Source organism: Phyllopteryx taeniolatus, chromosome 19 (genome assembly GCF_024500385.1).
Source record: "Phyllopteryx taeniolatus isolate TA_2022b chromosome 19, UOR_Ptae_1.2, whole genome shotgun sequence".
Lineage (NCBI taxonomy): Eukaryota > Metazoa > Chordata > Actinopteri > Syngnathiformes > Syngnathidae > Phyllopteryx > Phyllopteryx taeniolatus.
The window spans coordinates 4,445,400-4,457,943 of NC_084520.1; the positions used below are offsets into that span (position 1 = coordinate 4,445,400).

Genomic DNA, 12,544 nt, shown 5'->3' on the forward strand with positions numbered 1-12,544 from the left:
CAAGCCCTGTAAAAATCCACGAGTTAATTAATTAATTGCTCACGGAAAATGGATGGTGGAAGCTGATTTTCAAACCGGCAGCACCCAGGAACGCGTCTACCCAACAGGAAAAATGATGGCGCAGTTCATTTTATTGCATTTCTACATTTCTATCTGAACAGGCAAAATATTGTGAGGAATAGATGCAACAGATTAATTGAGAAAGCGCAATGCGATTTATCAAACCTAAAACGAATTGTGGTGGCTGATATTGCATCTTTAAATACCACATCTGAAAGGCAGGTGTAAAGGGAAACTGCTGTGCGTAACGATGACTGCGGGTAATGTAGTGAAGACGAGCATTGGCAAAATGAGAGGTGAAGAACGGCTCGTTTCTGCTCGTGGAAACACTGTTGAAATGCCACAAACAATAATTATCACGACATCTATTCAGCAAAGCAATTTTGGAGCTTCTGTAAGATCTCAGGGCTGACTTGGAGCCAGTCACAAGGAAGAGCCATGCCATATCACCTATGACAAAATTCCTTGCATGAGGGTCACTGTAGTGCGATACGACAATTGGTGCTGGCCTCTCCCGGAGCGGTGTAGCGGTACACTCGCCTGACTTTGGTGCAGGCAGCGTGGGTTGAGTTCCCACTCAGTGACGGTGTGAATGTGAGTATGAATGGTTGTCCGTGTCTATATGTGCCCTGTGACTGACTGGCGACCAGTTCAGGGTGTAGTCCGCCTTTCGCCTGAAGTCAGCTGGGATAGGCTCCCGCGACCCTAACCAGGATAAGCGGTGTTGAAAATGGATGGGCCTCTCCCGGAGCAATTTTTCAGGTTTGCTGTCTGAAGTTTTAAACAAGTTACAAAGAATGAGCACATGCATCCAATTCCCATGCACTTGGGACGAGTTAAATCCAACAAAACACAGCTTTTATGATCGATGCTGGCTTCCTCAACATTATCGAAGCGATAGATTTCGTTCCTGTGAGGCCTGGTACGCACACAAAGACAATCGGGCTGTTTTTGTCACAATTTTGTCCGAGGTGTGTTAAGAGTGGATTTGTTCAATATTTCTGCCTCAGAGGACTTGTTTCTAGTTTGGTGGTGGAAGAGAATCTTTATGTGTGTGGTGTTCTGTGTCTAGATTATCCGAGAACACCACACAAAATACGACCAAAACTGTTAAATCCCTGATTTTGTATCTTCGTCTGGGGTCTGTAGCAGATAAAAAAAATCCTTTAAGATGTGAAAAATCCATATGTGTGTACCAGGCCGAACTCAGTAATATGCTTGTTTGCCTCTTCCAATAACACTTCCATTCCTGTCACTTCAAAATTCAATTTGTGCTTGCAGTGCTCTCCCAAATTTTACATGGTTAAAACCATGAGTGCTATAAGTGCAAAACCGTCTTTTAAATACGGCAGTCTCCGTGATCTGTTAAAGTGAACACGTAATTTAGCGCTTGCACATAGTGTAGTAAAAAAACAACTCCAAATCCCAAAAAGATGAGAGTTTAAACTGCTTTGAAGTGCATGAATGGTTATTCATTTTTGCCTTTAGGCCAATTCAAAAATTTGCATATGCCAGCCACGCTACTCAGCTTTTCGAATGGCAACCAGGAACAGGAAATGAGACACTATCGAAATTACTCCTACAAGTAAAACAGCACAATAAAACTCCTTCTATTCATATAAATAAATTGTAAATTGACGAAACAGAACTTAAAGTAATTTTTCCTCCTAAATTTTCCTGAAAAAAGCATATCATGATTTTGATCGCATTTATAGAAACGATTTATTTTGATTGTACTTCAAAATAGTCACTGATGGTGTAGTGGTACACTCGCGTGACTTTGGTGCAGGCAGCGTGGGTTTAGTTCCCACTCAGTGACTGTGTGAATGTGAGTCCGAATGGTTTTCTGTGTCTATATGTGCCCTGTGACTGACTGGCGACCAGTTCAGGGTAGTCCGCCTTTCGCCCGAAGTCAGCTGGGATAGGCTCCAGCGCCCTGCGACCCTGAACAGGATAAGCAGTGTTGAGAATGGATGGATGGATGTACTTCAAAATAACAGAATGATAAGTGGGAAAAAAATCATGTCTGTCATGGATCCCTTGCTTTATAGTGGTCATCATGTTATATCACAGGTGTGTATTTTGGTTTCACTGGGTTGTCTTTTTTTTAAATCTTCCAACCATGTCTTTGTCAGTTAACAAATGCTCCTATTTAACAGTAAATTAGTTATTACACTTTACCACTGTTTTCACGGCTGTACAGAGCAAAAAGTTAAAAAAACAACTCAAATCTTTTGATTTAAATTGTACACAAAAGACACAAAAGTTAAAAGGCCCATTGTCTGATATCTAACCACGCTTTGTTGATTGAAAGTAGATTGCTTTATTTTTAACTTCCCCCAAAACAAACTGATGTTATTCCGTGCGCATGCACACACAAACACACATGCCGCAATCCGTCATGAGCAAAGTAGTATTTATTGTTTGTGTCAAAACACGGGAAAACACTCAAATGTCGCTGAATCGTTCTTTATCTTTCTCTGTCTTTGTCACAAACACTTACAGGTCAGATCAGGCTTCAGCATGCAGCGTTCAAGGTGCAGCAGGCAGGTGGAAGACACGAGATGAATGGAAGAGAGGGAAGGTATTGCAGGAAACTTCAGGCAGAAGGAAAAAGGAAAGACAGAGTCAGGGGTGGGAGGAGGAGGATACAAGAAAGGGAGGTAGAAGAGGGGTGGGGGCAGAAGGCAAAAACAGAGAGGAAAAAAGACAGGCACCTCTATTTTGCGTCCCTCTACGATTGTACCATTTAGTTTCTCCCGTGCGCGATCAGCATCTGTAGTTGTTTCAAATGTTACAAACCCAAAGCCCTGCAGTTGCCAGGAAGTGAGGTAAAAAAAAAAAAAAAAGGATGAAGGACGGAAGTGAGGAAAAAATAAAATAAGAGGAAAAAGACAAAGCAGAGGTGAGAAGCCTGGAGGTTAGAAAATGACTTGGAACTGGAGGCTAGGAAGTTGGGAAAACAGGACATTACACACAACTACTATATGAAAATAAACATCAACACCATCACTTTATGTGTGACAGTTTTTATTCTCAGTTCTGTCTTTTCATTCCCCATTGAAAATACATTTATAGAAACTATTGGACCCAGCAGAACTAGACAAAAGCGTGAGCACACCCTCAAGCAGTACAGGTTGAGCAGTTGTGCTTTATGAGAATCTCAACCAATCAGAAGTCTTGTGACACTACAAGCCACAACGCATTCCTATTGTTTTACAAGCTCAAGAGGCCTTATTTTGACAGGATGTGTACATGTTAAGGGAACTGCAAACAGGAAAAAGAAAAAAATACAAATTATTTTTTCCTGCTTAATTAGATAACTGTTCATTTAAAGAAAAAAATCTACATTTTGAAATATTTTTGCTATTCTATTTTTGACTTGAGAATAAACATTGCATAAAACTGCTCACATATAATAAATATTCATTTACATTACATAAATACTCCACTACTGCTTATATGACACAATATATTTTGTAATTATCAAACCTCATAACAGTCAAAAGCATATCCAGAAATCTGTAGTAAATTGTTGGCCAATGGCCTTCGCTGTATTCTTGGCCAACCAAATACCTTTGTCAGACTCCCACATGTCCCACGACATTGACAGCTGGTGAGGCTGAATTTGTTTATTTGATAGGCTCCATCTTTGCGCCTCCGACAATTTGCGTTTATCTCCTGCTGCTATAGGTCGGGAAGTTAACTAGGCAAGACAGTGTGTGTTTGCATACTGTGAGCAGCCTGATGTCAGCACTAAGATAAGAGGAGGCAGTTGAGCAGAGGTCTCAATGTATGGCAGGCGGGGAACGTGTAAGAGCTGCCTGGAGGCAATTGGAACTGATAACTTCGTAATTACCCTTACACAGAGTGAAAGAGAGTTGTGAAGACAGCGGAGGGGTTGTGTGAGAGAAAATGCAGACAGGGCATACTGACTAAAGTGAGAAGAAATACAAAAAATATACAGTATATTGTACAACGCTATGTTTACGTACCTTGGAGCCTCGCTCGTTAAAGATAATCTCCACGTCTAAAATCTTGCCAAATTGCTGTTGAAGACAAGAAGGGGAGGAAAAGGAGGGAACACAGGAAGGGATCATTAGAATGTTGGCAGTAATCTCCCACACAGAATACAAAATGAAATCCCCAAAATGCTGCACAGTTTTTTTTCTTGAAACTTTTCTTCATTAAATGGTCGAGTATGCAAGTATTCAGTCCTCTAAATGATCAAACTCCTCTTGACCTGACAATTAGATTATTAAAACACCCATTTAAGCTCAATGCCATTTAATGCTGTGTTTGCTCTGTTGGGGTGATAAAGATGGCTTTATATGTGCATGTGTGTGTATTGGCGCGAAAGGCTATATGCTGTTAATGAACATTACTAAGGCAGATGCTATAGCTGTGCAATGTATTGGCACACACCACTGAGCTTAATGATCCCCATCATCTTATGCTTCTTTTCCGCTTTAGATAAAACACAATTAGACTAAGAGTATTTTAAATTTTCACTTAGGAGAAAACCGTTTCTGTTGGAATCATCCTGTATGTTCTTGTCCTCATTGAACGCATTCCTAATTGTAATTACATAGTAATTATTTCATAACTCTAAATCATACATATTAGGCAACTTATGTTTATTAATAATAGACGTTAACAATAAATATGCCAGAACAGCTATGCAATATCAGTGAATACACTGTATTCAGGGATGAAGTTCCAATTCTTCGACGGGTGACGTAACCCGAATTACAAATATGCACATAAGTTGTAACGCATTGTACTATCACTAACCAACGCTAATGCAGTATTAGAGTCAGACAGGATGAATTTGAATTTTGTGCCATGTGAATAGTTCATTTGAGTTGTCCGTAGCCTCGAAACGTCAGTCTGTACCGACGTAAACTGAGGACACCCTGTGTATCTTTTTTGTTCTTTAACCGATGTAAGGGTTAGTAACCACATCTTGTTTTATTTTGGAAATAATAGGAAAGCAACAATGTCTGATTATGGTTATAAAGCTGACCAGCTGTTCACAGCTGTGTAAATTTTGTTGACAAATAATTTTTCATCATAGTAATAGGCAATGATATTTTTTCTGACAAAACTACTTTTATGCATTTCCGAAGACGAAGCTGAAAACGATATGTATTGACATTTTCAACAATGAATAAAAACAAGACGGTAATGTCTGCCAGAGATTTTTTTAGAGAGGTAATATTTTCTGGTATTTGGGTAATATTGTCTCTCTGGTGCCTAAGTAAACATGAAATATGAATTAATTATCGTCTGCGAATTCCTGAGTTCCAGATGTTTTTCTGCCGAGAGGCCTGAAAGAAGGTCATTCGAATTTTGAGCTTATCGATGTCACTAGCGAAGATCTCTGCCTTCCCTTTCCGCCCCCGAGCCACCGCTGTCAACTTAACAAATACGTGTGCTCTCACAAATGGGTCTTCTACACAGAGGCAACCAATCAGAGGAAAGGGGTCGGTCTTAGCCAAATATGGACAAAGCGGATACAAAACTGGGTCAAACAGAAGTAGCTGTCAGAGGGGCCTTGTCTGGACACCCGTATAACAAATCCAAGGCTTTTTTTTAAATGAAATGGACACTTATATATTAAGTCCGTGTTGGAGAGTCACTCTATGGAAGTCTAAAAAGGCAGAATATGGGACATTTAAGAACCATTAGAGGGAGTATCACATTTTTGTCAAAATCTTTTCAAAACAAAATCAAAATTTGCCGTCAAAATGAAAACTGGTCTACAGACCGCTCCAAGTGCCTGAGGCCTCTCTGAGGGGTGTTATTGGAAATACTAAGGTTTAACCACATTCAATAATATTGTCACAGCAGAGTGACATACAATACCCTATAATTCACTTTTACATTACTAATTCAACACTAATTCATTCCAGCAATACAACTTGGTGATAATATGAAAGTTATCCTAAATGCATCTACATCAAGATTTCTACAAAATTCGTCCACTTCCTAATCATGTTACTCATGGACTACACTTTCACTGGCAAAATGATTTCTATTAGATGCCAATCAGATATGAATGTTGCAAAATTAAAGGCGGCTATTGACACAAAAAGGGAAAAAAAGATATCAGCTTCAATTCCCCAAAACCCAAAGATCACAAAAATTAGAAAGGAAATGGCGTTGTACTTGTCTGTTAGAACATTGCTTATTATGGAATGAGAGTCCTATACAGTATCTTCAGAAAGGCCCTCTGTAATGCCAGAGTAGACTATAACTCATCCTAATAAAAACAAATAAAACCATAAATTTCTCTTCCGTAGTGTACAGTATACATCAACAGGTCAATGGTTGCCCTACCCTGTCTCAGTTTACTGAAATGTAGTGGTAATTGTTTGGAGATCTGAGTTTGATGATGTCTTGGAACTACACTCATGAGTTCATGTTGAGCACTAACCTTGCCAGAAAATATGGTAATACGCAGCCTTGCATTCTGCATAACTAGACCTTGAATCACAGTTTATTTCAATAAATAAATAAAGATGGTGCAGACCACAGAGCAAAGGCAAGGTCACAGCGCCAGCCCTAAAAATTAAAGCTATCTACCAACAATTTCACATGCAACATTTATGTACAGAAAATCAATGTATTATTTAATTTGAAGTCATATGGACATTTGATTCCATATGGACACGTTCGGATCAAATGTATTCTTAGAGTTAAATAGAACAATCTTTGGAATCATTCGATCAAATATAGTGTTGCGTATGTGTGTGTCACAGATCAGACAAAAACACACTGATATTTGTCTGGAACTAACCCCTGTGAGAGGCCTATCTACAGACCACTGAACAAGCAATTTTGTTCAGCTAGCACTGGTTTCTCTCTGCTCACACATTCTGAACTTAACTTCCTCCCAGTGGAAGGTTGCATTTGGAGTGTGGACATGTGCTGCACAACCTTGGTGATTCATGTTGGGTAATTTAGTGTAAAATAGAAAGCTGCCACACATTTCAACAGTTTAGAAAGCATTTGGGGTTACGCTATATGTTCTTGCAAAAAAAATAAAGAAAAGAAAAAAGTAGGAAATCACAAGAAATTGTCAATGGATCTGTTGGGTGGCCACACTGTGCCTAAAGCTAAATTTCACTATGAAAACAGTTATTTTTCTACTTTTGCAAAGCAGTTATATTAGGCAGTTAGTTTTGTCTTTATGACAGAGCATTTCTTTTTGTATAAAAAGACTACTGCATCCTCATGAAAAGAATCTTTTTATGGCTGAGTTCAGATATGCCTAATGACAGTGTAAAGGTGTAAACAGATATGCTCAGCATGAATCAGGCCTCGATTATGTGTCATCTTCATATAATTTGATCAATAACAGTAAAGATATACCCTACTGAATTTCCTTTTGAAAATCAATTGATTCTACTGAGATGAGTTTTTGAATTATTGGCAGCTGTTATCATTAAAACAGTAAAATGTTAGGATTATTTATGCGTTTGTATCTGCAGTTTGAAAGGCAACACGTAATTTGTGCAAATCACACAATTTTGTTGTTTATGTCTTTACCATTATTCACTTTTGTCTTTACTGTTATGAAAACAGCGGCACGGTGGCCGACTGGTTAGAGCGTCAGTCTCACAGTTCTGAGGACCCGGGTTCAATCCCCGGCCCCGCCTGTGTGGAGTTTGCATGTTCTCCCCGTGCCTGCGTGGGTTTTCTCCGGGCACTCCGGTTTCCTCCCACATCCCAAAAACATGCATTAATTGGAGACTCTAAATTGCCCATAGGCATGACTGTGAGTGTGAATGGTTGTTTGTTTCGATGTGCACTGCGATTGGCTGGCAACCAGTTCAGGGTGTACCCCGCCTCCTGCCCGATGACAGCTGGGATAGGCTCCAGCACGCCCGCGACCCGAGTGAGGAGAAGCGGCTCAGAAAATGGATGGATGGATGGATGTTATGAAAACAAGTGTATTTCAATGGAACACCACCATTGGCTCTGTCAATAAGGACTGCCTTTACTATGAATGGCTACAATTTTAATAACGTTTGGAAAATAGGACTTAAAGCGTGACTGTTTCAGCATGGGAGACAAAACTAAGGCAGAATTTAAAAAAACGCTAAATTGGATGTTTATATATATATATATATATATATATATATATATGTGTGTGTGTGTGTGTGTGTGTGTGTGTGTGTGTGTGTGTGGTGTGTCCTTACCGTTATTGATCAAATTGGCCTATGTGGATAAAATCAGGTATCCAACATCTACAAGTAATTTTAGCTAATATGCAATGGCTGATATGCAATAGGATGAAGACTCCAAGGGTGTGCTAGTGCATGATGGCATCAAAGTTTGGCGTAATTAGCTGCAGTGATCTTTAATGTGGCGATGCCGAGATTTGCGTGTGAGATCCGTCAATCATCAAATCTGTCAATCAGACGTTCAAAGTGAAGTTCAATGCATTCTCTCAGATTGCGGTCATACCATGATGACTCCCAATTTCTCTCCGTCAGCAGCCTGTCAAGTGTCAGGAGAGTATCAATTAGAAAAGTGTCTTCTTCAAAGTTGCTTTAATCGCATTTTAAAGCTATCACATTAGTTTATCATCTTGAAATAATGAGAGTGCTGGTAAGTCGCAAAATTATGCTTTTTTTTTGGTTTTTCTCATGAGCTTGTAAATATCTTCCAGAAACACACAAAAAAGGGACTAGTGATAGAGATATTGATGGAAGTGGGAAAAATACTCACATCAAGTACTTTTATTTTTATTCAACAAAGTAATGCCTGATATTTGATAGATAATCTAGACAGAAGCCTATGACACTTGAGTGAATATCACATTTAGTTTGTCAGCTTAACAGCAGGTTTCCCAATTGTAATTTATATATGTCACCCACATTTAGAAGTGCAATGCTGCATTGAGCTATACTTCTCCATCAATGTCCTCAAGTCATTGTTGCTTAGATGCGTGTGCCAGATGGAGTTACTGAAGCACTGCAACACAATTAGAAGGGATTTATCTGGATCCTAAAGCTGTCTTCAGTTTTTAGTACGACCTTTTGTTCTATTTTGAAAATCATATATCTTCCATTAGATTCAAATATTAGTTGTCGTCATTTTACTTACTTTCTCTTGTATATATTTATGTTCTATTGTTGCCATTGTATATAGAAAGGGTAGAACGGCCACAGATGTACCGTTCGAGAATACCGCTAATGTGACTTTGTGCTCAAACTGCGGTTTTATATAATTGTGGTCACTGATTTTACATACGCAGCAAGGTGGGGCTAAATGGTTAGCACGGCTGCCTCACAGTTCTGAAGTTGAGGGTTAGAATGTCGCCTTTGGTATTGTTGCATATTCTCCCTGTATTCTCTACCTCTCTGGTTACTCCAGCTTTCACTCACATTTAAAAAAAACATGCATGGTAAGTTACTGAAGACTAAATTGTCCAGAGGTGTGAATGTAGGTATGAGTGGTTGTTCGACTCTACTATGTGCTCTGCGATTGGCGAGCATTCCAAGGTTTACCCCGCCCTTCACCCAAAGTCATGTGGAAAAAAATTCCAGCTCACCTAATGAGGACATTTACCTCTAGGAATATCTGAATTGGGCCACATCATAGAAAACAAAATATGAAGCAGTATAGAAAATGGATCAATTATTTTACAAATATTTACATTGGTATAAATGTCATGGCAATACTGTGCTTTCAAGAATAACAGTTGTGCATAGTGCATAGTTGGAGCTTTTTGTTACATACTGTATATACTTACCATACAATATAAACAACACAACTTTATTTCTAGAACTAACAACAACTGCAGCTGTAAAAGGTGTAAACCCTTTGTCGGAATTCCAAAATAAAATCAAAGCGTTTATGACACTTCTTCTTCATCCCAGCTTTTCCCGGTTTGGAGTGCTGTTTTGGACAAGCCTTCTCCAAATAGTCCTTCACTTTTCAGGGCACTTTTTTTTGTCCAATTCTTTAGAATTTCTTTTTTGAAACGCTCATTTCTATATACGTTTTTGCATAGGTTTTAGAGATGAATGCCCTTCCTGACTCCAACCTGCCTTATTTGTCAGGGCTCAGGCAATGAGTTTTGAGTTGGGCTGGCTTTCCCCCTAAGGCGCTAGGTTCCAAGCTTTTATGACACTGGTCGGTCAGAAATAACCAAGAACTGAAAGCTGATGCAACATCAGCCTGAAAGCTGATGCAACATCAGCGTCACAGTTTACAGTCAGGATAGTTTCACATCACCATGAACTGAGAAGTTACTGCTCCAACACAAATACTTTCGAGCTTTGCTAGAGTTTGCAAAGTCTTCTAAAGGAAAGTTTTACGGTCTGACAAGAAACGATTGTGCTTTTGGCCACAATCACCAGTACAAACTGTGAGGTGTGGTAGCTGCTGGGCTGTTTTGCTGGAGCAGCTGTATTGTTCAATATCAATGAGAACAGAATGACAAAGGACTACCTTGGAAATTGTCGCCAACATGAACCATCAGTTAGAAAACAGTGATATAATATGGCACCTGAAAGGCTATTAGAACAGTCTTGGAATCACCATCCTAGTTTCCTGATCAGTAAAACTGTAGATTCTGCTTAAACGTAAGGCAAGTGAAAGAAACATCACAAACTCCAGCTAACCAAATTTAACATCATAGTTTAGTATTATTTCCCAAACAGGGGTTAAACCAAATATTAAATGTACACTACAGCTCAAAAGAATTACAACCCCAATTCCAATGAAATTGGGACGTTGTCCATCCATCCATCCATTTTCTACCGCTTATCCGAGGTCGGGTCACGGGGAGAGTATCTTTAGCAGGGACGCCCAGACTTCCCTCTCCCCAGCCACTTCATCTAGCTCCTCTCAATGTGGAGGAGCAGCGGCTCTACTCTGAGATCCTCCCAGATGACCGAGCTTTTCATCCTATCTCTAAGGGAGAGCCTGGACACCCTGCAGAGGAAACTCAGTTCCGCCGTTTGTATCCGGGATCTTGTTCTTTCAGTTACGACCCACAGCTCGTGAACATAGGTGAGTGTAGGAACATAGATCGACCGGTAAATTGAGAGCTTCGCCTTTCGGCGTAGCTCCTTCTTTACCACAACGGACCGATACAAAGTCCGCATCACTGCAGACGCTGCACTGATCCGCCTATCGATCTCCCGATCCATTCTTCCCTCACTCGTGAACAAGACCGCAAGATACTTGAACTCCTCCACTTGGGGCAGGATCTCATCCCACGCCACCCTTTTCTCTGAGGACCATGGTCTCAGATTTGGAGGTGCTGATTCTCATCCTTCACACTCGGCTGCGAACTGCTCCAGTGAGAGTTGGAGATCACGGCTTGATGAAGCCAACAGAACCAAATCATCTGCAAAAAGCAGTGATGCAATACTGAGGCCACCAAACTGGACTCCCTCTACTCCTCGGCTGCGTCTTGAAATTCTGTCCATAAGTTATGAACAGAATCGGTGACAAAGGGCAGCCTTGGTGGAGTCCAACCCTCACCGGGAACGAGACCGACTTACTGCCGGATATGCGGACCAAACTCTGACTCGGGTCGTACAGGTACCGAACAGCCCGTATCAGGGTGTATACTCCCGAAGCACCCCCCACAAGACTCCCCGAGGGACACAGTTAAACGCCTTCTCCAACTCCACAAAACACATGTAAACTGGTTGGGCGAACTCCCATGCACCCTCGAGGGCCTTGCCGAGGGTGTAGAGCTGGTCCACATGGACCTCTTTGCGTCGGTGGAGTAATTCCGTTCTCCTTCCTCTTTGATAGCGTGGACCAAAAGGTTTTCATCTTTATTATTTCTTACCGAAGCTGAGCATTCTAAAATAGAAGACAATTTAAATCAATTAAGGTGACAGACTTGTTTCATTCAGCGCACTTATCTGTTCCTGCAAGCGGCTCTGCCTCCTCCTCGAGCCAAAAGCGTGATCAGAGACAGGTCGACATGACACTCTAAACGTCAAGTTGATTAGTCGACTAGCCTCTATAATCCCTATTGTGTAGTATTACTTTGTAGTAGGTCTTTTTTTACTGCAGAAATTCCACCTTGATGTCAGTACAACTGAATATTGTAAATTAATGTCTGCAACAAGTTATTGATGCTCATAAAGATTCACCTGCCCTGACGTGATGATACATAAAGCAATAATATTTATGACTAACCCTTACTTGTCTAAACACACTGATTGTCTGAATAATCTCAAATGTACTGTTTGCACCCCTCATTGCAGAGGCGTTAACCTCTCCAGTCATTGCAAAAGTTATTTTGCATGACTTCAATGATATGTTGATGTAAATTAGCCAATTTTGGATTATAATTACACCTCGCTGCCTCCGATGGAGAAAAGGCGAGAATGGAGCCTTGTGGAATAATTGGAAAGGCAAATGAGAGGGGAGCTTTGAACAGGACACATTAAAAAGAATTCCCGTGCTGAGAATGCTGGGTTACCTGGCATGCTAGAAGGCT

General features: G+C 40.4%; 1 protein-coding gene across 7 annotated transcripts in view; it reads right to left on the bottom strand.

The window, feature by feature from the left end:
* rbfox3a (RNA binding fox-1 homolog 3a) overlaps positions 1-12,544 on the bottom strand; it is a 585,838-nt gene that overhangs the window by 35,359 nt on the left and 537,935 nt on the right. For all 7 annotated transcript variants that reach the window (XM_061755993.1, XM_061755991.1, XM_061755992.1 and 4 more), the window contains 2 exons: positions 4,056-4,109; positions 2,778-2,870 (listed from right to left, as the gene is read on the bottom strand). In XM_061755993.1, the coding sequence (XP_061611977.1) occupies positions 2,778-2,870; positions 4,056-4,109 (147 nt within the window). The remainder of the gene's footprint in view (positions 1-2,777; positions 2,871-4,055; positions 4,110-12,544) is intronic.